The sequence below is a fragment of the Hyla sarda genome, chromosome 2, assembly GCF_029499605.1.
Source record: "Hyla sarda isolate aHylSar1 chromosome 2, aHylSar1.hap1, whole genome shotgun sequence".
NCBI classification, from domain to species: domain Eukaryota; kingdom Metazoa; phylum Chordata; class Amphibia; order Anura; family Hylidae; genus Hyla; species Hyla sarda.
The window spans coordinates 238,256,268-238,281,874 of NC_079190.1; the positions used below are offsets into that span (position 1 = coordinate 238,256,268).

Sequence of the window (25,607 nt, forward strand, 5' to 3'; positions counted from 1 at the left end):
AATACAATGTTTAAGTAATACAGCAGATCATGCAATACCACAATCACTTCTCAAGATTTACTACATTTTTGGTACAAGAAAATAAGATGAGACATAAACCACAGTTTGTGCTCAACTTGTTAAATCCCACACTGTTCCTTGGGTTTAAGAAACAAACGCAATGTGACTGTGAATATCATCATCTTAGACAAGTCACTTGAATTGTAAGCTAACCTGACAGATATCAAGGCCAGAAAACAAATCCAATGTGCATTTGATAATGCAATATGGCTGCCATTTGCTCAGTTTTCAAAAGGACAGCATTGTTTACAATCCCCTTATGCAGATCTAATGAAAGCTTTTAACATTTTGGTATTCTGAAAGCTGAACATTTTATGTCATTTTATGGCACAATATGGCAGCAGTGCCAGTACATTAGGTAGTGTTACACCCACTTCATGCTTTCATACAATTTTGAAAAAGCATATCAACCAATTTATTAAATGTAATAACTACAATGCTATGAAACAAATCATATTTACACACGATGTAACACCTATTGGCTGTATCACTGCCCCGCTGTATCGCAACCGTAAATTTTCTTCCGGGTATCGTGCCCTCAGCATTCTTGGTGGACAAATAAGGGATTTGTTTGCATAGGTGACTTTATTAATGGATTGGGTATTAAAACCCTTGATCATCTGCTGTCTTTCCATGTCCGTCTGGACTATAAGCTTTTTCGATACCACCAAATCGCAAATTTCTTAGTTGATGTTAAAACCCTATAGTAAGGATTTTATATCTCTTATTTATGATGACCTTCTTAATGCCTCTAGAAAACTCCAATACATGTTGGCTTGGGAGTCTGATCTGGGTAAGTAATTTGAACTGAAAGAATCGCTTTATTTTTTTTAAAAGCCTATGCAAATCAATTTTTGTGTTTGTACAATTTCTTGTTACATTTTAAAATCTCAATTCACTCAACAGTCTTTCTGGGGATTTCTGAATCACTATGGAGAAAATCCTCAACTCCTTGACTAATACTTTGTGTTTAATAATTCCCTCTCCTCCCCACTCTGTATGTGACTCGACTGCGCATGTGCTGGCTTCCTGTGTACACCCAGAAGCGGCTTCAGTGCATCTTCTTTCCAGTGGAGCTGCAGTAAGGGTGTAGTAAGTAAAGGTGCAGTAAGCCGTCACGTGCGCAGTGTAGTCACATACAGAGCAGGGAGGAGAGGGAGGGCGGGCGGCATGAATATGCATAAGCTGGGCAGTGCTGCAGACGGGCGGCGCTGACGTCACAGTGCTAGATGAAGGCAGTAACCCCGCCCGTGCCAGTTAGAAGATGATTTGCATATATTGAAAAATGAAGATAATGGGCGAACGGCTGGACGTATCCAGGCATGGTAGGCATCATATTGATCAGCGTCCCCCAACTAACAACCAGTAGTAGGCCAGCCAGGCATAAAACAATGATGTTCAAATCTATACTGCAGCATATTATGTCTGTCAGGGTTACATTGACAGGCATAGCTGATGAGAATCTACCTTAAGCAGAACCTGATCAGTTTCCATAGCCAGGAGACCAAAGGCCATTCTGAGGCCTGAGCCTGGCAACATGTCATGCTATGGATGACAAAGGCACTGCTCCTGTGCCATCTTTCTGCTGTAGGAGTTACGTCAGTTTGTGATAACTCACTTGCAATCTCAACGAAATTATAGCAGTTTGCAGGAATGGGTTAGAGGAGGTTTCTCTAATCACCATAAAAAGTCAGCAATGATACCACAGTAACTTACTTATGCTGCCTATATACATGGGATTGCCAACAGTCAATGTATATGTTGTCTTTCTAATTGTATGTCCAGTACAAAAGATTGTTCTTTTGGATGATAAACTGTTGTTTATCGGTCTCACTTCTCTCAGCTCAAACAAATGTTCATAGAGAAGATGGAGAAACTAGCTATGCTATATAGAACCCCAGCAACCCAAAGCCCATCATCAGTACATGCTCATTGAGCAACAGACTTTTAATGTATACATTACATGTGGTGCCAAATTCTTAGCAAACCAGAAAAGTTATCCTTTATGGCCAATTGACCACTAAGGCTTTTTCCTACCTGAGCTGGCATCAATAACTGTTGAACCTCCCCTTCGATCGACAGTAGGCCGGGGAGACCCTGGCATGCTTACAGGCTCAGAGCGGACAGGTTGGATTCTGTAATAAAAAGAATGTTGGTAAAAGGAAGTAAAGGACAGCAAAGGAAAACTGCAGTTGTTGGCAAAAGAAACCTAGCAGATCTAAAATCAGACACTATTTATGCACAAATTTTCATAAGGCTAAGTGCGTTCCCAGAATTTTGGTGGATATTTGGTCCTGATTTTGGTCAGTATTTGAACACACTTGGCATAAAGCTTAGTAAATTTGTAAATACATTTTTTATTTTAAACCAATCCAATGTTCCAGCTCATGTTATATATAAACACAATTACCCCAGAATGCAATGTCAGGGGTATAGAACTAAAACTTAGCATTTGTTAGAACATTAAGATGAACTGAATATGTAACTGAAATGGTGCTCAAAAGTGACTGTTAAAATTCCATGCCTTTATGCCATCAAAGATTTGTCACCCAAAGGATTCACCACTTATTAGTATCATATACAAGTGGGATATATCTGAAATCCCCCATGAAATGAGGCATATAATGGCATGTTATAAACCTGGCACTTGTAATTACACAGGTTATAGAGCTAACATCTGTTAACATCCCTTTCTAGCTCAATGTCTGCAGAGAGCTTCATTTGGGAATTTGCATTCTAGAAAGTATTGTCTTTAGACCATCACTGTACAGTAATCCAATGTATGATAAACTATACCCCTGAACTACAGAACCTCAGGTAAGGTGCTGTGTGTCTGTTGACAAGCGTGTTGACCTTCCTACAGCAACCAACAGAACTGTGAATTTAGCCCTGGTTATCACTATAGTTAAACCATTTCTGTTTAGCAGAGTATTTTCAATGATGAGAGTGCCATACCCCCACAATACAGCTGCACATAGGGTACATAATGTTCACAGATAGTAGTGGCTATATAGTAACTGAAAAATTACAAATCTCCTATAAGAATTCAAATCACAAGGTCATTCTTGTCATTTACCTTCCACACCCTTCTTGTTTTCCTCTGGATTAAGCTGATCAGAACTGGTTAAACCTCCAGCTCCTCCGCGCTTATTTATTTTACTAACTTACTTATCAGGCAAATCAAACCTATAAGTTCTGTTGAAACAACATGATTAGGAAGTGACAAGAGGTGGAAAGAAGTTCAAACATACACTAAACAAGTGGTTTTTATAGGGAAAAGTTAAAGGAATGACAGATATTATAGCTTAGATGCTACATGCTAGCTCAGTATTGTACTGGTATTTTGTTTATCAATTTACCTGAAAGGTAAAGTTTTTTTTCTAACAAGCTAGATAAGACTATGGGGGAATTTATCAAAGGTGGTGTAGATGAACAATTTTTATACAACTTTAATTTGTGTGGTGGTAATGTATATGTGCGTCAAATTTATTAAATGGTCGAAAGGCATGCGATAACTATGGTGCTGGTACACATTTCTTTTAAAATGGTCCCCCTGCTACTTTTTTCATTGACATTTTTACCCATTGTGACAATTTGTGCGACTTATGCTGTCCACAGCCAGTTTTGTAAGTCAGGTCAGGGCTGGTGTAGATTTACAGCAAATTGAGTGCTTTGCGACTTTTTCACTAAAAGTCGCACATGATAACTTCATGACCACTGCTGTAAAAAAAACTTGATTTTTACATAACTACACAATCATGAAAAAAATCCTTTACTTAAGAAGTTGAAAAAAGTCACAAAAAAGCAAATGCAACAAATTTAGAGCAGAAATATAATTACTTGCATCTGCATGTACATAATAGGCGAGATTTATCAAAACCTGTCCAGAGGAAAAGTTGCTGAGTTGCCCATAGCAACCAATAAGATTGCTTCTTTCATATTTTGAAAAATGAAAGAAGCAATCTGATTGGTTGCTATGGGCAACACAGCAACTTTTCCTCTGGACAGGTTTTGATACAGTGAGCATATAGTATATGTGTGTACATTCATATAACTGCATTCATATGTAGTAAGTATGTGTTTGCATAAATATGCAGTGACTATACATGCATGCTGAATGCAAACATATGTATACACTATGGGGGAGATTTAGCAAACCTTGTGCAGAGAAGAGTGGAGCAGCTGCCCATAGTATTGTTTCTCAAATAAAAAAATCCTTTCTTATCCATGTGGCCTTTGATGCAAAAAGCACACCAATATCCACATGAACAGCTTCACCTAAAAGATATATCCTATGGATTTCTGTGGGAGATCGGGGAACCATGAACCGTGTCACTTTTGAAGCTCCTACTGATTTTAACCCCTTCAGGACGGAGCCCATTTTGGCCTTAAGGACCGGAGCGTTTTTTGCACATGTGACCACTGTCACTTTAAACATTAATAACTCTGGGATGCTTTTAGTTATCGTTCTGATTCAGAGATAGTTTTTTCGTGACATATTCTACTTTAACATAGTGGTAAATTTTTGTCGATACTTGCATCCTTTCTTGGTGAAAAATCCGTAAATTTGATGAAAAATTTGAAACTTTTGCATTTTTCTAACTTTGAAGCTCTCTGCTTGTAAGGAAAATGGATATTACGAATAAATTTTTTTTTTGGTTCACATATACAATATGTCTACTTTATGTTTGCATCATAAAATTGACAAGTTTTTACTTTTGGAAGACACCAGAGGGCTTCAACGGTCAGCAGCAATTTTCCGATTTTTCACAAAATTTTCAAACTCAGTATTTTTCAGGGACCAGTTCAGGTTTGAAGTGGATTTGAAGGGTCTTCATATTAGAAATACCCCATAAATGACCACATTATAAAAACTACACCCCCCAAAGTATTCAAAATGACATTCAGTCAGCGTTTTAACCCTTTAGGTGTTTCACACGAATAGCAGCAAAGTGAAGGAGAAAATTCACAATCTTCATTTTTTACACTCACATGTTCTTGTAGACCCAATTTTTGAATTTTTACAAGGGGTAAAAGGACAAAATTTTTACTTGTATTTGTAGCCCAATTTCTCTCGAGTAAGCACATACCTCATATGTCTATGTAAATTGTTCGGCGGGCGCAGTAGAGGGCTCAGAAGGGAAGGAGCGACAAGGGGATTTTGGAGAGTATGTTTTTCTGAAATGGTTTTTGGGGGGCATGTTACCTTTAGGAAGCCCTTATGGTGCCAGAACAGCAAAAAAAAAACACACTAGACCCCTCGGGGAATGTAACATGGGATAAAGTGAACCTTAATACCCCACAGGTGTTTCACGACTTTTGCAAATGTAAAAAAAAATATATATATATTACCTAAAATGCTTGTTTTCCCAAACATTTTTTATTTTTAAAAAGGGTAATAGCAGAAAATACCCCTAAAAATTTGAAGCCCAATTTCTCCCGATTCAGAAAACACCCCATATGGGGGTGAAAAGTGCTCTGCTGGCGCACTACAGGTCTCAGAAGAGAAGGAGTCACATTTGGCTTTTTGAACGCAAATTTTTCTCTGGGGGCATGCCGCATTTAGGAAGCCCCTATTGTGCCAGGATAGCAAAAAAAAAACACATGGCATACCGTTTTGGAAACTAGACCCCTCGGGGAACGTAACAAGGGGTTAAGTGAACCTTTATACCCCACAGGTGTTTCACGACTTTTGCATATGTAAAAAAAAAATTTTTTTTTTACCTAAAATGCTTGTTTTCCCAAAAATTTTACATTTTTAAAAAGGGTAAAAGCAGAAAATACCCCCCAAAATTTGTAACACAATTTCTTCCGAGTACGGCGATACCCCATATGTGGCCCTAAACTGTTGCCTTGAAATACGACAGGGCTCCAAAGTGAGAGCGCCATGCGCATTTGAGGCCTAAATTAGGGATTGCATAGGGGTGGACATAGGGGTATTCTACGCCAGTGATTCCCAAACAGGGTGCCTCCAGCTGTTGCAAAACTCCCAGCATGCCTGGACAGTCAACGGCTGTCCGACAATACTGGGAGTTGTTTTGCAACAGCTGGAGGCTCCGTTCTGGAAACAGTGGCGTACCAGACGTTTTTCATTTTTATTGGGGAGGGGAGGGGGGCTGTGTAGGGGTATGTGTATACGTAGTGTTTTTTACTTTTTATTTTATTTTTTGTGTTAGTGTAGTGTAGTGTTTTTAGGGTACAGTCGCACGGGCGGGGGTTCACAGTAGTTTCTTGCTGGCAATTTGAGCTGCAGCAGAAAGTTTGCGGCAGCTCAAATTTGCAGCCAGATACTTACTGTAATCCTCCGCCCATGTGAGTGTACCCTGTAGGTTCACATTGGGGGGGACATCCAGCTGTTGCATAACTACAACTCCCAGCATGCCCATTGGCTGTCGGTGACTGATGAGAGTTGCAGTTTTGCAACAACTGTAGGCACACTGGTTATGTATCACTGAGTTTGTGACCTAACTCAGTGTTTCACAACCAGTGTGCCTCCAGCTGTTGCAAAACTACAACTCCCAGCATGTACGGTGCATGGTGTACGGTGACTGCTGAGAGTTGTAGTTTGCAACAGCTGGAGGCACACCGGTCGTGAAACACTGAGTTAGGTAAAAAAAACTCTGAGTTTCACAACCAGTGTGCCTTCAGCTGTTGCAAAACTACAACTCTCAGCAGTCACCGACAGCCAACGGGCATGCTGGGAGTTGTAGTTATGCAACCAGCAGATGCAGCACTACAACTCCCAGCATGCACTTTAGCTGTTTGTGCAAGCTGGGAGTTGTAGTTATACAACAGCTGAAGGTACACTTTTCCATAGAAAGAATGTGCCTCCAGCTGTTGCAAAACCATAAGTCCCAGCATGCCCATAAGGGAATGCTGGGAGTTGTGGTGGTCTGCCTCCTGCTGTTGCATAACTACAGCTCCCAGCATGCCCTTTTTGCATGCTGGGAGCTGTTGCTAAGCAACAGCAGGAGGCTGTCACTCACCTCCAACGATCCAGACGCTGCAGGTCAGTCCCGCCGCCGCAGCTGCTCCTGGGGCCCCGATCCCAACATTGACGCCGGGGATCGGGGTCCCCAGCACCCGGGGTGCACGTCCCGCACACGCTCACGTCCTCCAGAAGAGGGGCGGAGCAGGTGCGGGAGTGACACCCGCAGCCGGCGCCCTGATTGGTCGGCCGGTAATCCGGCCGACGAATCAGGGCGATCGTGAGGTGGCACCAGTCTCTGACGGCCCCGAACAGCCAGTAATTCCGGGTCATCGGGTCACTGGAGACCCGATTGACCCGGAATCGCCGCAGATCGCTGGACTGAATTGTCCAGCGATCTGCGGCGATCGCCGACATGGGGGGGCATAATGACCCCCCTGGGCGATATGCCGGGATGCCTGCTGAACGATTTCAGCAGGCATCCGGCTCCGGTCCCCAACCGGCTAGCGGTGGGGGCCGGAGTTCCCACGGGCGTATGGATACGCCCTCGGTCCTTAAGGACTCGGGATGCAGGGCGTATCCATACGCCCTATGTCCTGAAGAGGTTAATAGTAGTTTTGTGACAAGACCCAGCGTCTCTGACCACAGAGAATGGTAGTGTGGTGCAGCATTGCACACGGGCAATATTTTTGCTTGTGGACACATACACTTATATTTCTTTAAAGGGGTACTCCGCTGCTAGACATCTTATCTCCTATCCAAAAGATAGGGGATAAGATGTCTGATCACGGGGGGTCCTGCTGCTTGGGCCCTATTACCTTCCGCAGCATCCGCCGTTCTAAACAAATGCAGGGATCCTGAGGCAGTGGTTGCAACATCCCGACCCCGCCCCCTCGTGATGTCACACCCCCTCCATTCATGTCTATGGAAGGGGGTGTCAGCCAACATACCCCCTCCCATAGACATGAATGGAGGGGGTTGGCGTTATATTACAAGGGGGGGCATGACTGTGACGTCACAATCACGGCCTCCGGCTCCGAGTGCTCTGAACAAAATGTTCAGAACACTAGAGCACCAGTGTACCCCTTTAAGTAGGTCCCACTACTGTTTTTGGCTTACAAATACAGATCCAAAATACTGTTTAAAATACTGCTTTGTGAAAGCGATCCAATAGTTGACTAAAGTAGATCTACTACATTAGTGACCTTACAAGGGATTTTACCATAAATGTTTATCTAATAACTGGTTGGGGACAGAGGGTGTACCTGTACGCCCTCGTCCCTCTCCCCTTCTATGACATGCACTCAGGAGCTGAGCGCGGGTCATAGCAGGCCGTTCACGGCAGCTATCTGCCGCCGGGACCCATGTCTAATGCCAGACATCACCGACCGTGGTGATGCCCGGCATTAACCCCATACAAATTGTGATGCATAAATCTGTCTGTAATACACCACAAATGGTATAAACAAGGTCTAAACAAGCAGCATTGTACATAAGCAAGATCAGACATGTAGAACCAAAATACCATAACCCATGCACCACAATAGTAAATATACTACTACTGAATAAAAGAAACACTAAAGCACACTAACTATTAAACTACAATAGTAAATTTGGGCCATAGTGTATGGCATGACTATAGAATGTTTGTGAGATATATAGAGTGTGATAAAATGTAAGTATGTCTGCTGTATGTACGTATGTATGCTGTATGTCTTTTTTTCAACCTTTTTAAAGGGGCATTCAAGGATTTTTATTTATTTGACTGGACTACAGGGGCTGTAAAGTTAGTGTAGTTCATAATATAGTGTCTGTAGCTATGTTTAATAGTGGTATCGCAATTCTTCTTAGATTTTTGCTCCAAGGTTTATTTTTATCAGCATACAAAATAAGTGTCGTCTCAGGTTTTTTCAGGTTGCAGTGTGGCCCCAGACATTGCATCACTAGTCAGGTGTTCAGAGGGAGCCGGTCTTTGCTTCAATGGGTGGAACGACCGCTGGGTGGGAGGAAGATCATTCTGTATTTGCAAAAGCACTTTGGTCAGAAAACACTGGTCTATTGCCAGAAATAGCCAGTTCACAAAAAGATAGCCTCAGCTTTATGGTAATCTCACAACATAGTCATTTAACCCCAATACAACCATGGATCCTTCCTAAGCATTTCCATTACTGTCGAAAAGGTATGTACTAAAATCACCTTATGGTGGATAACCCATTTAACCATGGATATAACATTCCATAAATTTTGTAATATATCACAAAATAAGAAAAACTGTAAAAACACCAAATAACATTTTAGTATTGGTAAAATACAAACAAAATTTTACATAGAGTATATGATCTTTCCAGGAAAGATACCTAAGGCTGTTTAGATCAAGATCATCTGTATCAAATTCCAGCAATGGCTGTGGGGTGTCACTTGGACCATGTGAGTGGAGGACCGAGGAGCTAGAAGAAATCACAGTTGTTTGGCCAGAGGGATGGATAGTCTTAAACTGAAACTGAGGTCCCATCCACAGTCTTCTGTGAGGTCCTGTATGTGTGACTATCTCCACCTGGAATATGACAAGAAAGGACAGTGATCAACTCTGTGTGAACATATCAAACATAGCTTTCAATGTCAGAAAGCACAATATACAAAAATGTATACATAAAATATCAAAGGAACGGTATATAAAATCATCTCCGAAAATCATGAGGGAGGCATCAGCAAACATTGTGGAAAATATGCATGGAATAGAACAAATAGACAATAGACCCTAAGGTATAGAAATTAATAATAGCATCAAAAAAGTTGAATAAACAAATACTGTAGATAGCAGGGGAATACACAGCAAGTGCTGTGTTACCAGGAGGAAAAAAACATAGAGCCAAGGGGAAACAAGTTAAAAATGTCATGTATATGGTCAGAAGAAGTACACAGCGGTGTACAAATGCGGTCCCTAGCCTCAGAGCGCCCCTGCATCGTTCTGATATGCTCCCTGATGAACTTATGATTGAAAGATAATGAGTGCAAGCGACGGTGAGTGCAAGCTATTATTACTTCATATTGCTTTTATATATACATGCTATCTTTATATAGCTTAGCACCTCCAGCATTGTCCACAATTATTAAGTAGCACCGGCTGCTGTTACCAACTAGAGCTTTGGATGAACCTAGATATACAATACTGACAACTGGATTTACGGGGTGCCCTTTGTTATTATTCTTTAGGATCAATTATATGGTCAGACCCATGCATGCATATCCTATTTTCTGTAGGGCGCTTTCTCGGGGGCATGGCTAAATTAGGACCCAGTATTGGTATATAAATAACAAAGCAGCCAATCACAAACAGTTATAAGGATGGACAAGTTTAAAAAAAACATGATTTTTTTTCCCAAATAAAGGTTAAACTGATTCATTTTCATTTTTTTGCATTTGTACAATTTTTGGGGGGTATATATTCTTATAATAAGTTTTTCTTACATGTACTTTTCCTGTTTACCAAAACACACACACACATATGTGTATACTGTGTATGTATATATTATGTATACTGTGTATGTATATATTTATATATATATATGTATATATATATATATATATATATATATATATATATACATATATATAAATATATACATACACAGTCATGGCCGTAAATGTTGGCACCCCTGAAATTTTTTCTAGAAAATGAAGTATTTCTCACAGAAAAGGATTGCAGTAACACATGTTTTGCTATACACATGTTTATTCCCTTGATGTGTATTGGAACTATTCCAAAAAAGGGAGGAAACAAAGCAAATTGGACATAATGTCACACCAAACTCCAAAAATGGTCTGGACAAAATTATTGGTACCCTTAACTTAATATTTGGTTGCACACCCTTTGGAAAAAATAACTGAAATCAGTCACTTCCTATAACCATCAATAAGCTTCTCACACCTCTCAGCCGGAATGTTGGACCACTTTTCCTTTACAAACTGTTCCAGGTCTCTCTATTTGGAAGGGCGCCTTTTCCCAGTAGCAATTTTAAGATCTCTGCACAGTTGTTCAATGGGATTTAGATCTGGACTCATTGCTGGCCACTTCAGAACTCTCCAGCGCTTTGTTGCCATCCATTTCTGGTTGCTTTTTGATGTATGTTTGGGGTCATTGTCCTGCTGGAAGACCCAAGATCTCGGACACAAACCCAGCTTTATGATACTGGACTGTACAGTGCGACACAAAATCTGTTGGTAATCCTCAGATTTCATGATGTCATGCACACATTCAAGGCACCCAGTGCCAAAGGCAGCAAAACAACTCCAAAACATCATTGAACCTGCACCATCTTTCACTGTAGGTACTGTGTTCTTTTCTTTATAGGCCTCATTCCTTTTTCAGTAAACAGTAGAATGATGTGCTTTACGAAAAAGCTCTCTCTCGGTCTCATCTGTCCACAAGATTTTTTTCCACAAGGATTTTGGCCTACTCAAGTTCATTTTGACAAAATGTAGTCTTGCTTTCTATGTCTCTGCGTCAGCATTAGGCGGTTAATTGTTGGGGGTATATATACCAGCCACTAGCCTCATTTTGTCATGCCTGAAGAAGCTGCGCATGTGCAGCGAAACATGTTGCACTCAATAAATCCCTTGATTTTATCCTGCCTTCTGACAGTTCCTTTCTGCGCCGGACAAAACTCCTGTTTTTATGGTCATCTCATCCTTGTTTCTGGCGAGTTTAAAGGAGCATAACATGCTTGAAACTATCTTATTTTTCCACAATTTTGAAAGGGTGGCAATAATTTTGTCCAGTCCATCTTTTGAGTTTGGTGTGACATTGCGTCCAATTTGCTTTTTTTCCTCCCTTTTTTGGTTTAGTTCCAATACACACAAAGGGAATAAACATGTGTATAGCAAAACATGTGTTACTGCAATCCTTTTCTGTGAGAAATACTTCATTTTCTTGAAAAATCTTAGGGGCGCCAACATTTACGGCCATGACTGCATTTTTTTTTTCCCAGGAGCCTGCGGAGTGCTATATGGCCTACTTGAATCTCCGTTTTACACCAGAAGTGGTGTCCTCTCCCTGAGGAAAGTACTGACCCCATTTAATTAGTCACAGGCCTCTCACTTCAGCCAAGCCAGATAACCCTGCTCTGTATTGACGATGGGCAAACACCCCGAAAGTGAGTGCACCCCATCACCTAGAAACCCCTTTACTTTAGAAATTACGAGCCCATATAAAAGTTTCAGTGATCAGCCGACAAAGACAAGGAAAATGCTTGTGATCAGTGAAAGATCAGATTTTTTTTTCCAGGCATTAAAATTATTGTTATTGAGAATTTGCATACTCTTTTTCCATAGAGCATTGCTACGGCTACATACCACATATATTTTTGTGTTGGTACATCCAATGAGCTATTTCTAATGCATCTCTCTGGCTAAGATGCTCTGTACTAAGAAGGGGGGAAGGGGGGGATGGACCCCAAAATAACACTATTTTCAATTTAGCTTATTGGAGGCAGAACAGATAAAGCTGTGTATATAGTCAGGTAATGACTATGTAGTGTACACTAGCAAGAACATTTGTCTTAGTCTAACATAAACTTATAGCCAATGGACAGACTAAAACAATGTCTAATCTGTTGCTATATAGCTGTAGCAATGTTCCTAATTTATTAAATATCTTTATAGCTACCATGTCAGTATAAAAAACAAAGCCATTTCCATTATATAAGGCAAGGCATGAGAAAAGGAAAATCCTACTGAACAGTTTTACTGCCCTTGAGATTGTGCTAAGTTTGTTTTTATTCATTCCTCCATTTTTCCTTATACTGACACAGCTGAGCAAATATTTAGAAATTTGTAAAGGAATTAAACATTTTTTTATTAATCTGTAAGAATTCATAAATGTAACACTGAATGTTAATAACTGTTATTTTAAAAAGTAAATAGGATTGTGGTTTCACACAAGTCAGGTTTTACACACTATTCCACGGGAAACACATGTTCTTTAAAAGCAAATTCAGCAGATATAAAAACAGCAATGAAAAAGTAGCCCGAGGAACATTCTTTGCAGTTATAAAAGTGAATATAGTCTTTTTCTCTCAGTGGAAGGCTAGAATATAGGAATATTACTTGCCAACAATAGTAGCTGAGATCAGTGTGAAGAAGTAGCATAGAACATTTCCATCCAATGACTACACAGACTTTTACTTGAATGGGCGCTGTCAGAATACAAAACTTTTTATATGATGTCATTTTTGGTAAAATATTAACCCTTCTAATATACTTCATAAAAATCAGGGCTTATAAAAAGGATCACTAGGGGTCTCTATACCATTCAGAACATGGTCTTTTCTGGTAGCTGCATCATAGGCTGGGACAAAGTCCAGGAAGTGAGGGCGGTGCTAGCACTTCTCTATGCTCACTTCTGTCCTGCGTATCTCCTATCTGTAAACAGTGAGGAGGGGTTAGGCTGGGTTCACACCACGTTTTTCAAATACGGTAACCATATACGGTTTTCCACAAAAAAACTTATACGACCGTATCCGAAACCGTATGCATAGAGAATGCATTGTAAACCGTATTCCAAATGTTGTGTACAGTTGCATTAGTTTTGCCTCGGATACGTTTTTGGCAATTTTTCAACCATAGGCAAAAACGCTGTCGACCACGTTTTTGCCTCCAGTTGGAAAACCCTATGCAGTTCTTTTAACATTGTTGTCTATGAGAACCGTACACAGAATTTCAGAATACGGTTGCACACGGTTTTTCTAATCCGTTTTTGGAGTTGACACATGCGCAGAAAAATAGTAACTTTATTAAATTGCTGGAAAACTAATAACAAAACCGTTGGCAAAAACTGATGCAAACGGATAGAACCGTACGGGGAAAAACCGTATACGTTTTAATTTAATATACGGTTGTATACGGCTGCATATGGTTTTTGCCATACGTTTTTTAGCGGAAAACCGTATACGGTAACCGTATTTGAAAAACGTGGTGTGAACCCAGCCTAACAGAGCAGCCTACAGTGTTTGAATAAAGAGACCAGTACAGCAGCAGACTCAGGGAGGAAGTGAATGCTTGATGATTGAGGGCGGGCTCAGTGCTTGTCTCGGACATGCCCCTTTCAGAGAAGTGGATGTCAGAACGGAGGGATTTGAGCCAAATACAGAAGCTAGACACATAAAAAAACATGTAAAGAATCTGCATGAGCTAGTAAGTAACATATATAGGCATTATTGTTTTCTGTCATATGACAGGTATGCTTTAAGGATTTATATTGTACGTATGTATTTTATGCATAGAAATTCTGTAATAAAAGTTTCTTATAGAAATTGCTCATTTTAGTTGTGGATAGGTTCCAATAATATATGTCTCTTCAATGTCTTAAGGCATTAATCAGTATGGACAAGATGGATCTGTTTTGATCCAGTTTCTATCAGAATGCATTAACTCAAAATGGGTTGCTCAGCTTTGCTTACCTTGTAGAATAGCACAGTAGACTGCAATCCTGCCTGCTATTTCTGCTAGGAATATAAAACCTCTGCATACCTAAAATACTAATTTGAACCCTGTTTAGTGGCATTTACTGTAAAACTGTCCCTGTCATTTAACAAAACTTTTGACATGTCGCAGAGATATATCAGAAATCGGATGGGGAGATTTATCAAAACCTGTCCAGAGGAAAAGTTGCTGAGTTTGGGGGGGGGCGTGGCTTAGCGCAGTATGTGAGCAGTCACAGCATCTCGGGGCTCCGCTGTTGATCCTACACTTATCCTGGGCATCTAGCACTTTTAACAGCTCCGACCCTTACAGTGCGTTGCCGAACCTCTCCTGAAGCTGTGGGGTGTGAGATGGCCGGGTGCAGCAACCGGAATAAGGGGAATAAGGCACAGGGAGGCAGTGGGACCGGGCCGCATGGTGTGCAGGCGCCACCTTGCGCTGAGATGGCTGGCGTGGCGGAACAGCTACAGCAATTCACCCAAGGTCACGGAACCTCCTGAGACAGATCGGGCTGCAGCAACGTCACTGATGCAGGGGCAGAGTGGCTGCTGGCAGAACAGGCTCCTTCCACGGCTCCAGGGTCAGAGGACATGCTGGGCCAGTCTGTGAGTACAGTGCAGCCTGAAGTTAACTCTTTTGCTGCTGGAGCCCCTGCAGTGAATGCTACAAACTCTCTCACTGTATCTACTTCCATGCCTGTGCCTGTGTCTCATGCTCCCCTCTCCTATGCTGGGGTGGTCACGTTAATGCCAGGTCATGCTTCACCTGGCCTTAACCCTTCCTCTGCCATTATGGGGCCTCATGTTCTAAGGGGCACCGCTGTTCTTTCTACTGCCCCTGAACCAGATTTGATGTTAGCTATTTCAAAGGGGAATGCTGATATGAAGCTTCTTATTGGAGGCATGCGTGAGGACATTAACCTGTTACGCCATGATATGCAGAAAGTGTCTGAGCGGATTGGGGTGGTGGAGGAAAGAGTTGGAGATTTGTAGGATCAGGTCCCCCCCTGAAGCAGGACATGCACCGTGTGATTACTAATCTGACCGCATTGGCTGCCAAGTCGTATGATATGGAAAACCGCCTTTGGTGGGAATAATGTGCGCCTTGTGGGGGTACTGGAAATATCAGAGGGCCGCCCGCTACCCTGGAGAATTCTTTGAGAACTGGCTCCTCACGACTTTTGGAAAAAAGACTCTGATGCCCCTCTTTGCAGTGGAACGGGCGCATAAGGTGCCCACCTGACCTCTCCCGCCAGGAGCTCCGCCTAGAGCAGTGCTTATTCGTTTACTGCATTATAAGGATACATTATTCTACGCAAAGCTCAGGACATGAAACAGCTCACAATTAATGGCAATCGTGTCTCTGTGTTTCCAGACTTTTCTGCTGAGGTCCAAAAGAAAAGAGCCAAATACATGGATGTCAAGAGACGTTTACGATCTATTCCATGCTTTATCCAGCCAAACGGAGGGTTGTTTGATACATCAGTGGTGGCTGCGGACTGGTTGGATGCTCATGAAGCGCAGATTCGATGAACTCGTCAATAAAGATCTGTGATTTGTTTTGTTAAGGTTGTCTCCAAGCACTGTGGCGGCCGCACTGTTAACTAAGGTAAGTTTCGGCCTCTCTAGGCTTCCCTCACTCTGCTGTAGGACGCTCTTCGGAATGTACTCCCCTCCTCCTGTTGGGGGAAGCTTGGCCATTTTGTTATGTTCTCATTTACATTCTCGGTGTTTAATGGGGGAGCTTTTATATACCTATACGCTTTGGGGGGGGGGGGTTCTTACTTATTTTCTATATTCCTTGGGGTGTTGTTTTATGATCTGTATCGTATCATGCAATATGCCTATGTTATGTTGTTATGTTGTTATACCTGCACTATTGATGGGAAGAATGGTTATTTGTATGCTACATGCTTTTGGTTACTGGGCTTTTCCTCTGCCCCTTGTGTTGCGAGTTGCGACATTTGTGTCTTTGTTGTTTATTTGGGGTGTCTGTCTTGTTCTTTGTCCTTGTTCCAGGTCGTGCACTTATTCCTTTGTTCGTGTTTCCTGTTTTGACCCATTCTACCTGGTCATTTGCCTCGGTGTCTGTCCTTTCCCTGCTTCATTTATTGTTTTGTCCACTCCTATGGCTACTGATAAAAATACTTGCTGTTCTGCAGGTGCTCAAGCCTCATCAACCCGCTCTTTTGTGTCTCTCTGAGACACATCTGACGGATGATATGAAACAGGTACTTAACAAACAATGGTTCGGCCATACCTTCCATGCCACCTACTCATCTCATGCTAGAGGTGTCAGTGTTCTTATTCACAGGAATATTCTTTCTAAGTCTCTTTCTAGTTTGAATGACCCTGATGGTCGCTTTGTGTGCCTTTATGGTGAATTTCACTGTGTATGCCTTGTATACTGGCTGCAATACTCCCCCATATTCTAGTGATGTATTGAGGAGGGTGGTGTCCTTTGTCTCTTCCCTGCCAGATGTGCCCCTTCTTCTGGTAGGAGATTTCAATAATCTTTTGAATCCGTCCATAGATAAATTTGGGGGTAGAGGGGCCCCTATAGAGTCTTCTGTTACCAGTCTGACTAAGTTTGTAGAGGAAGTTGGGTGGGTTGACTTATGGAGTATTGTATTGATTTAGCGCTGGGTAATGAGCTGATCTTCCCATAGGTGGTGGTGGTGGAATATCTCCCCTGTCATTTATCGAATCATTCTCCTATTCATGTACACCTTAGCTTCAGTTCTAGTCCTAGAGTTAGGGGGTCCTTGTGGTCCCTTAATCCGTACTGGCTTCAGGTACACCCGATAGGCCACACGCTGGTAGCGGATACTGAATCTTTCCTGGCAATGAATAGTGGCTCAGCTTCGCTGGGGGTAGTGTGAGATTCTCTGAAGGCTTTTGTCTGGGGTGTTATTAGAGACATTAACACATGTAAATCGAAGAATCGAGGAATACAGGTGTCATTGCAATGGCAGGTGCTTTCTGCTGAGAGGGAGTTCCTTGGGAACCCGTCTGATGCTGTTCAGGTTTGCTTGCAGTCTTTGTGTACTCTACTGGATGCACATCTACTGCAAATGGTGGATAATACACGTTTCTTTCCACAGCAGCAATATTTTGAAAGTGAGGAAAGCACTGGCTGTTTATTGGCTTGTATGATTTTGGTGCAGCAGTGGTCCACGGCTATTCCCTGTCTCTGCGATGGTGCTGGGCCTCTGGTGCAGGAGGATACTAAAGTTCTTGATGTGTTAGTCTCCTTTTATGAGGAGACATATTCCTCTAAATTGTTGTATGATGATGTTGCTGTGGATCAATTTGTTTCCTCTATCCCGGTGGCAGCCCTATCGCAGACTCAGAGAGACTTCCTGGACACGCCTATTACTTTGAGAGAGTTGGAAGAGACCCTGGGTTCTTTGCCAAATGAGAAGTCACCAGGGGTGGACGGGCTACCCAATGAATATCTTAAGCAATATAGTGCTGTAATGCTTCCTCAGTTACTAGAAGTTCTGCAGGCTGCTGAAGTTGAGGGCGGCTTACCTACTTCTATGTCAGAGGCTATTATAATACTATTGCTGAAGCCTGGGAAAGATATGCTTTTGGCGGGTTCTTACCGACCAATCTCATTGTTGTGTTCAGATATTAAAATGCTGGCTAAGGTACTTGTGAATCGGTTGCTGAGGGTTATCTCGACTCTGGTGCATGGCGGTCAAACTGGGTTTATGCCTGGCAAGTCCACGGCTGATAATATTAGACGGCTATTTCTGAATCTTCAATTGGTGCTGGAGGGAGGTGTTGGTAGCGCTGTACTTTCACTCGACGCTGCCAAAGCTTTTGACAGTGTCGAATGGCGCTTTCTGTGTAGTGTAATGCATCATATGGGCTTCGGTCCTCAATTTCTGAAGTGGGTTCAGTTGTTATACGTGGCTCCGCGTGCCAGGATTAGGACTAACGGTCTAATCTCCCACTCTTTTCCCCTGGGTAGAGGCACGCACCAGGGGTGTCCCCTGTCCCCCTTTCTTTTTGCTATTGCCATAGAACCCCTGGCCGTGTTGGTTAGATCATCAGCGGAGTTTAGAGGATTCCGATATGGTATCCTTGATGAACGCATAGCCCTATATGCTGATGATATGCATCTTTTCTTGGGTGATGTTGCTCATACTCTTCCTCCGCTGATGCATCTGATTGAGCGGTTTGGTGAATATTCGGGCCTGCTATCAACTGGGATAAATCTACTCTCCTTCCTTTGGACCCCTCCAATCTCGGTTCCTAATCCGTGGCTATATTTCCTAGCTGCACAGGTTCAACAGTTGAAGGGTGAGCCATGTATGCTACTATGGGGTCAGTTAGTGTCACAGCGATTTGAGGGGGGTGACACCTGTTTACTTGTTAGAAATTGCCGCTCAAACCAGACCTCCAGATATGGTGCCTACGTTTACTCTCATACGTAAGGTATGGGCAAAGTTTAGGTCCCTTCTCCAGTATACCACTTATGTTACATATTCTCGCCTTTGGCATAATCCTAATCTGTCTGAATTTTGTGCTCTCTCTGATTCTTCCCATTGGTCCTCTCAGTTGCATACCAGGGGGGGGGTTGACATCCAATCCCCAACTCCCTGAAGAGTTTGCTCTACCGCAGTCATTTTCTATAGATATTTGCAGCTACGACATGCCCTGGACACCCAATTTAGGGGTTATTTCTGTCTTGTATAGTGATTTGCCTTCCTCTTACCATAAGGTCTATCCATTGGAGAAGTGGGAAGCAGATATTGGTCCTCTTTTAGATGAGCAGTGGGCTCAGGTGGTGTCTATGACTCCAAGACTGGCTGTGTCAGAGGCTCATCGTCTCTTCCAGTTGTTTTTATTGCTAGAGTGTACCGGACCCCTGCCTTTCTCCATAGAATTGAAGGTCAGACGGACTCCTGTTGTCCTCGTTATTCTCTACCTGATGCCCATCTGTTACATATGCTGTGGGAATGTACACATATTTTGCAATTCTGGAGGGAGGTGTTAAATTTAATTAGGCAAATCTAGGGTATCCTTCTGCTTTGCTTTGTGTGTTGGGCTGTGCAGAGGGTCCGGATGAGGATAGCTGGGTATATTTGGGTATTTGTAGGATTCTTTATCAGGCTCATAAGTTAGTTGCTCAATATTGGCTGAGAGTTTCTCCTCTCACTCTTTCTGAATTGATATCTAAATTGAATCATATTATTTGATTGGAGGGGGGGGGGTTATACTAAAAGGAAGGCAATGGGAAGTTTTGAGTCCATCTGGGGCCCCTGAATTGATGCACCTGGGGTGGCTTCCACATATCTGCAGCGTACTCCAATGGAGGCCTTTTTGCGCGGATGGGTGTCCCTAATTGATCTGGTCAGTTGGTTGGTGTTTCCCTTGCTGGGTTTATCAATGTGGTCTGTGGTCTTTGTGTCCTCACTTTATTGGTCTACGTATATTGATGTGTCTTTGTTCTGTGTCGGCCTTAATCTGTGGTGATTCTCCTGTTTCATGTTTTTTTTTTCTCCTTCCCTTATAACCCAGTTTGTTATTCTCCTACTCCTAATGTGTCTTCCAAGGTTTATCTTTTTATTTTATTTTTTGGCGACTGCTACACGGGTTATAACATGGTGCTGTAGTTTATATTTGTCATAGGGACCTGGTGGGAGGTGTTGTTCGTGGGGATGGGGGGTTGTTTTGGTTTGTTATGTGTGTTTTTTCTGTTTTGTCTGTTAAAAACAAAACAAAAACCTTAATAAAACTTTCTGATTAAAAAAAAGTTGCTGAGTTGCCCATGGCAACCTAATAGATCGCTTCTTTCATTTTTGAAAAGGCCTATGAAAAATGGAAAAAGCAATCTGATTGGTTGCTATGGGCAACTCAGGATTTTCCTCTGGACAGGTTTTGATAAATCTCCCCCAATATCATCAGAATTTGAATGTTTAGAACCCCAAAAATCATAAGAATGGGCAAGGAGAGTGCATTTCATTTTCCTGCTCACTGTGATCTCATCATAAGTCTATAGAGCCCGTACAGTGCAACTAGACAGAGACCATAGCAAACTGAGGAGTGACGTGAACAGCCATGTGCTTCTCCTTCCTCCTTCTCATTCTGACAATTGGTGGGGGTCTGAACACTCAAAATCTTTTACTTGTCAAAGAGACAAGTCAAATGTTTGGATTGGTCCAAGTCCGAGTGTTCAGACCCCACCAATGATAAGAATGAGTGGGGAGAAGCTGTGTATTTCATTCCCTGGCTCACTGCATTCTCTGGAAGAGAGACCACAGCAAACTGCATAAACTCTGCCTTATTGTTTTGCAGGTAATTTGTGTATTATAAACAACACTCAATGCGGCTGTTGTAGAATATTTTTCATGGCGCAATGAGCTCAGCCAAATGTTCACAAATAGGGTTATCCAGTTTTATTGACCATTCTCATTAAAACAACACTAGTGGTGCACAGGACCCATTTTCTCAAGTTAGAGAACATTATGTCTCCTGTAGCTTGAGAACAAGGGTCCTGTAAACCCTGAAATGCAACATTTTCAGTGGGACTGATCCACAAAACTGGGTAGTCCTATTTGTGGACTTTTAGTTGATTTCATTGCACCATGGAAAGTAATCTTCTACTGGGCATAAAGTGAGCATCTGACCTTGGAGACCATTATGAATAATGGTTGAGAAATTCCTATACCCTTGTCAAAGCCTTGTGCCTATTCGATAACACAACCATCCAAAGTGAGCCTTTTTGATCTATCTCGCCGAGATACACCTGACGTGAATGTATTTAGCCTATGGTGCACCTCTAATTTTTCACCCTTGTTAAAGTCATCCAAAAATGGAAGGACTGTACTGTTTTTTTTTTTTCTAAGAGCCGAGGAACGTGCACGAAGGATGAGGTCTATCGCAAGCCCTTCTCCGATAGGAGAGAGGCCCCCCAACAAACCTTACCCTTCGCCTCCGGACCAAAAGGTACCTGCGAGGTTCCAGGTTCGATGTCCCTTTTGGCCGAAGCTACTAGGGGACCACAAATGCTCCCGGCATCCCCCTTGGCGTTAGCCAAGGTATCTGCCCACAGAGCCGATAACGGTAGGTACCCTGCCAAAGCAGGAGTACCTTGGGTGTTTGCAGGGAGGTGCGGAACCTAATGGCCACACACACCTCCCCGAGACCGCCAGGAGGGACACCCAGAAGGGCTACCGCATCTGTTACACAACTCTTTAACAAGAAAGGAGCTATTTCACACACAGTTCAAATACTTGGATTTTCAGGTGGCTCTTCACCCACTAGCTGATCTTTATTAGGGTATCCAATCTGATGTATTCTCGGTATCAGATTTTCAACCGACATTAGTCTCTAAGACATCTCTTTGATGTATGGCCTACATTGATTTTAAACTTTTTATGTAAAGTATGTTAGGGTGCAGGTTTTAAATTCAATATTCATAGTTTTACAAAAATCCCTAGTAGCATTGCACAACATTCATTAAAATATATGCAAATGAATAGGCAGTGAGACTCTTTGACACATAACTGCAATGTCTACATGAACCTAATATGTCTCTTCTTTCTTGAGTTTCTGAATTAAATAACCTGATAAACTTTGCTATAGAAGAATCACATTTCGCAGATTCCACCCAACATATGTATGAGGCCGTTGGGCTATTTTTATCACAAATACATCTGAATAACTGAGACATTTAGAAGATAAATCAGTAAGTCCACATATTGTATTAGTTTCCCTGCAATTCTGACATATAAAAATATATTTTTTCAGCACATGATCCATGCTCTGTTTGACAAGGTTTTGCACAAGAATTGGGCCTGTGGAAACACTTGTTTCTCTGCTGTTATGAATTAATCACAGTCCAACTTCTAGGATTTGTCCAGTCAAGAATTTTGAATACGTTGCTAGATTTATGAGCCTTGAAGGTTCTGGGCATACACGAGTCTCGCTTTTGCTACCTTTCGTTCCTCACCAACGCTTTGGTTGCCCTGAGAGATTTACGTTTCTTTTGCAGCCCGTACCTCATGAAGCAGTGCAAATTAGGCCACAGATAAAGCATCCTGTATATTTTAAACTCAGAACCATCAGTGTCACAGAGCCGAGAGGTAAACAGATGCCTTTGCAGTTTAATCGAGGCTATGGCCAGATGTTCCTATTCACTCTCCTGTTGTGTGCAGGACAAACATATTGTATCTACTTCACACTGACAACACACATTACCCACTGTTCTAATTGAAAAGTTGAAGTGAAGGGCAGGCTTTCTCAATACATTCTGTGACAAAATTTGATGCTGAAAAGAAAGCTAACTAAAACAAGTATAGTGGAAAGAGCTGAACATTGCTGGCAAGAGGAAAAGTTTTCAGTTCCCCCACTAAAGTTGAAGCCATTTTCCCTGGACTTGGCACTTTCTGCGAACGTATCTGCACATGTTCTGTGGTAACATTTATCTATCTGGCTGTCAAGGATGTAATGTATATAATGTCAGGGAATGTGTTGTGACAGCAAATAAACATTGCACGCATAAAGAGAAAGAGTTTGTTTATTACATGGTGCAGTTGTATTACAAAGATCATTTTTATTTATTATTAAAGTTAAATAGAAGGGACACATAATTGTTCTACTAATATATTGTACAATTGATATTTTTGCTCAACATTTTCAATCCAATAGAATTTTTCATCTGGGTTTTGGTAGCAATTTACAGATATCTCAAATTAGGATTTTTTTTTTTTAGGTTTTAAGTGGTAAAAAAATTAAAGGGGTTGTCCCACTAAATAACCAGGAGTTTATGCACCATAGAGGTAGACAACATGGCTTTACTGAGGCTGTAGGGATAAGGGTTTTAGCCCTGGAGGAAAGCATTGTTAGCACATAAGGGGCATTGAAATAGGATGGAAACCCAAGCATCATAAGGGAAGGGGGACCAGTTTTACTTTGTTGTTGGCTTCCCTTTCTTCTGTGAATATGGCTGCTATAGGAAATATGTATTGTCAATGGCAACCCTAGCAAAATAACCATCCACTCCTAATCCTACTAGTTTATTATATACACAGGGATAAATCCCAATACAAGTTTCTATTATAATGTCAGGTTGTTTCTTTTTTAACTAGAATATATATTAACCTCTTGGGAACGCAGGGCGTATGCATATCCCCTGCATCGTCGATCCTTAAGGACCCAGGGCGTACCTGTACGCCCGTGTGAACTCTGGTCCCTGACGCTCGCCGGGCAGGGACCGGACCGGCAGCAGGCATCAGCAGACCCCCATGTCTGCGATTGTCGCATATCGCTGGTCAATTCAGACCGGCGATCTGCAGCGATTCCAGGTCATATGGGTCTCCGGTGACCCGGAAAATAAGGAGGATCGGGGCTGTCCAATACAGCCTCGATCCCCCTGAAGGGAATGGAGTGAGGTGGCAGGGGTGCCACCCCTCCTATTCCTGCTATTGGTCTGAAGCGACCGACCAATAGCAGATAGGGGGCGTTAAAATTCGGTTCCACCGCCCAGCCCACCTTCGGTAGTCCGGGCAGAGCGGGGGAACTGTCCTGCAAGCAGCGGCGGCAGTGGAGGTTCTTAACCAGTGGCGACAATCGACGTCGGGAGGCCCCTGGTGCAGCGGCGGCGATGAGGTGCGGCTCCCTGGTGCGGCGATGTTGCCTAGCAACGTCTGGAGAGCCACAGTTTGGAGACCACTTTAAATTTCTCCTGAGTACGGAAAATATGTGGGCGTAAAATGTTCTGCGGGCGCACAACATGGCTCAGGAGGGAGAGCGCACTATGTTCATTTGAGGCCTAAATTGGTGATTTGCACAGGGGTGGCTGATTTTACAGCGGTTCTGACATAAACACAAAAAAATAAATACCCACATGTGACCCTATTTTGGAAACTACACCCCTCCTCACGTAACGTAACAAGGGGTATAGTGAGCCTTAACATTAACATTTTTCATTTTCACAAGGGAAAATAGGAAAAAAAGCCCCCCAAAATGTGAAACCCCATTTCTTCTGAGTATGGACCCCTTATTAAATTCTGTGAGGTGTGTAGTTTCCAAAATGTGGTCACATGTGGGGGGTCCACTGTTCTGTAACCGTGGGGGCTTTGTAAATGCACATGGCCCCCGACTTCCATTCCATACAAATTCTCTCTCCAAAAGCTCAATGGCGCTCCTCCTCTTCTGAGCATTGTAGTTCGCTCGCAGAGTACTTTACATCCAATATATCTCCATATTTAGAAGAAATGGTGTTACAAACTTGGGGGGCATTTTCTCCTATTACCCCTTGTAAAAATGTAAAATTTGGGGAAAAAACAGCATTTTAGTGAAAAAATAATTCCATTTACACTCCAGAATTTAACAAAAAGTTGTCAAACATCTGTGGGGTGTTAAGGCTCACTGTACCCCTTGTTACGTTCCTTGAGGGGTGTAGTTTCCAAAATAGTATGCCATGTGTTTATTTTTTTTATTTTTTTTGCTGTTCTGGCATCATAGGGGCTTCCAAAATGTGACACACCCCCCAAAATCCATTTCAGCAAAGTTTGCTTTCCAAAAGCCAAATGTGACTCCTCTTCTGAGCATTGTAGTGCGCCAGCAGAGCACTTGACATCCATACATAGGGTATTTCCATACTTAGAAGAAATGGGGTTACAAATTTTGGGGGGCATTTTCTCCTATTACTCCTTGTAAAAATGTAAAATTTGGGGAAAAGCCAGCATTTTACTGAAAAAAAAAATGATTTCATTAACACATCCAACTTTAACGAAAAGTCGTCAAACACCTGTGGATTGTTAAGGCTCAGTGTACCTCTTGTTAAGTTCCTTGAGGGGTGTAGTTTCCAAAATAGTAGGCCATGTGTTTTTTTTTTTTTTTTTACTGTTCTGGCACCATAGGGGCTTTCTAAATGTGAAATGCCCCCCAAAAAGCATTTCAGCAAAATTCACTCTCCAAAATCCCATTGTCGCTCCTTCCCCTCAGAGCTCTCTACTACGCCTGCAGAACACTTTACATCCACATATGAGGTATTTCCTTACTCGAGAGAAATTGGGTTACAAATTTTGGGAGTATTTCTCTCCTTTTACCCCTTGTAAAAAAAATGGCTCTACAAGAACACGTGAGTGTAAAAAATGAAGATTTTGAATTTTCTCCTTCAT

At 42.2% G+C, this 25,607-nt stretch overlaps 1 protein-coding gene across 6 annotated transcripts in view; it reads right to left on the bottom strand.

The window, feature by feature from the left end:
• Positions 1-25,607, bottom strand: part of BCAS3 (BCAS3 microtubule associated cell migration factor) — a 1,340,542-nt gene that overhangs the window by 561,622 nt on the left and 753,313 nt on the right. For all 6 annotated transcript variants that reach the window (XR_008888692.1, XM_056556703.1, XM_056556707.1 and 3 more), the window contains 2 exons: positions 9,346-9,542; positions 2,098-2,195 (listed from right to left, as the gene is read on the bottom strand). Coding sequence is in view for 5 of the 6 variants with exons in the window: in XM_056556703.1 (XP_056412678.1) it covers positions 2,098-2,195; positions 9,346-9,542 (295 nt within the window). In the remaining variant the exon portion in view is untranslated. The remainder of the gene's footprint in view (positions 1-2,097; positions 2,196-9,345; positions 9,543-25,607) is intronic.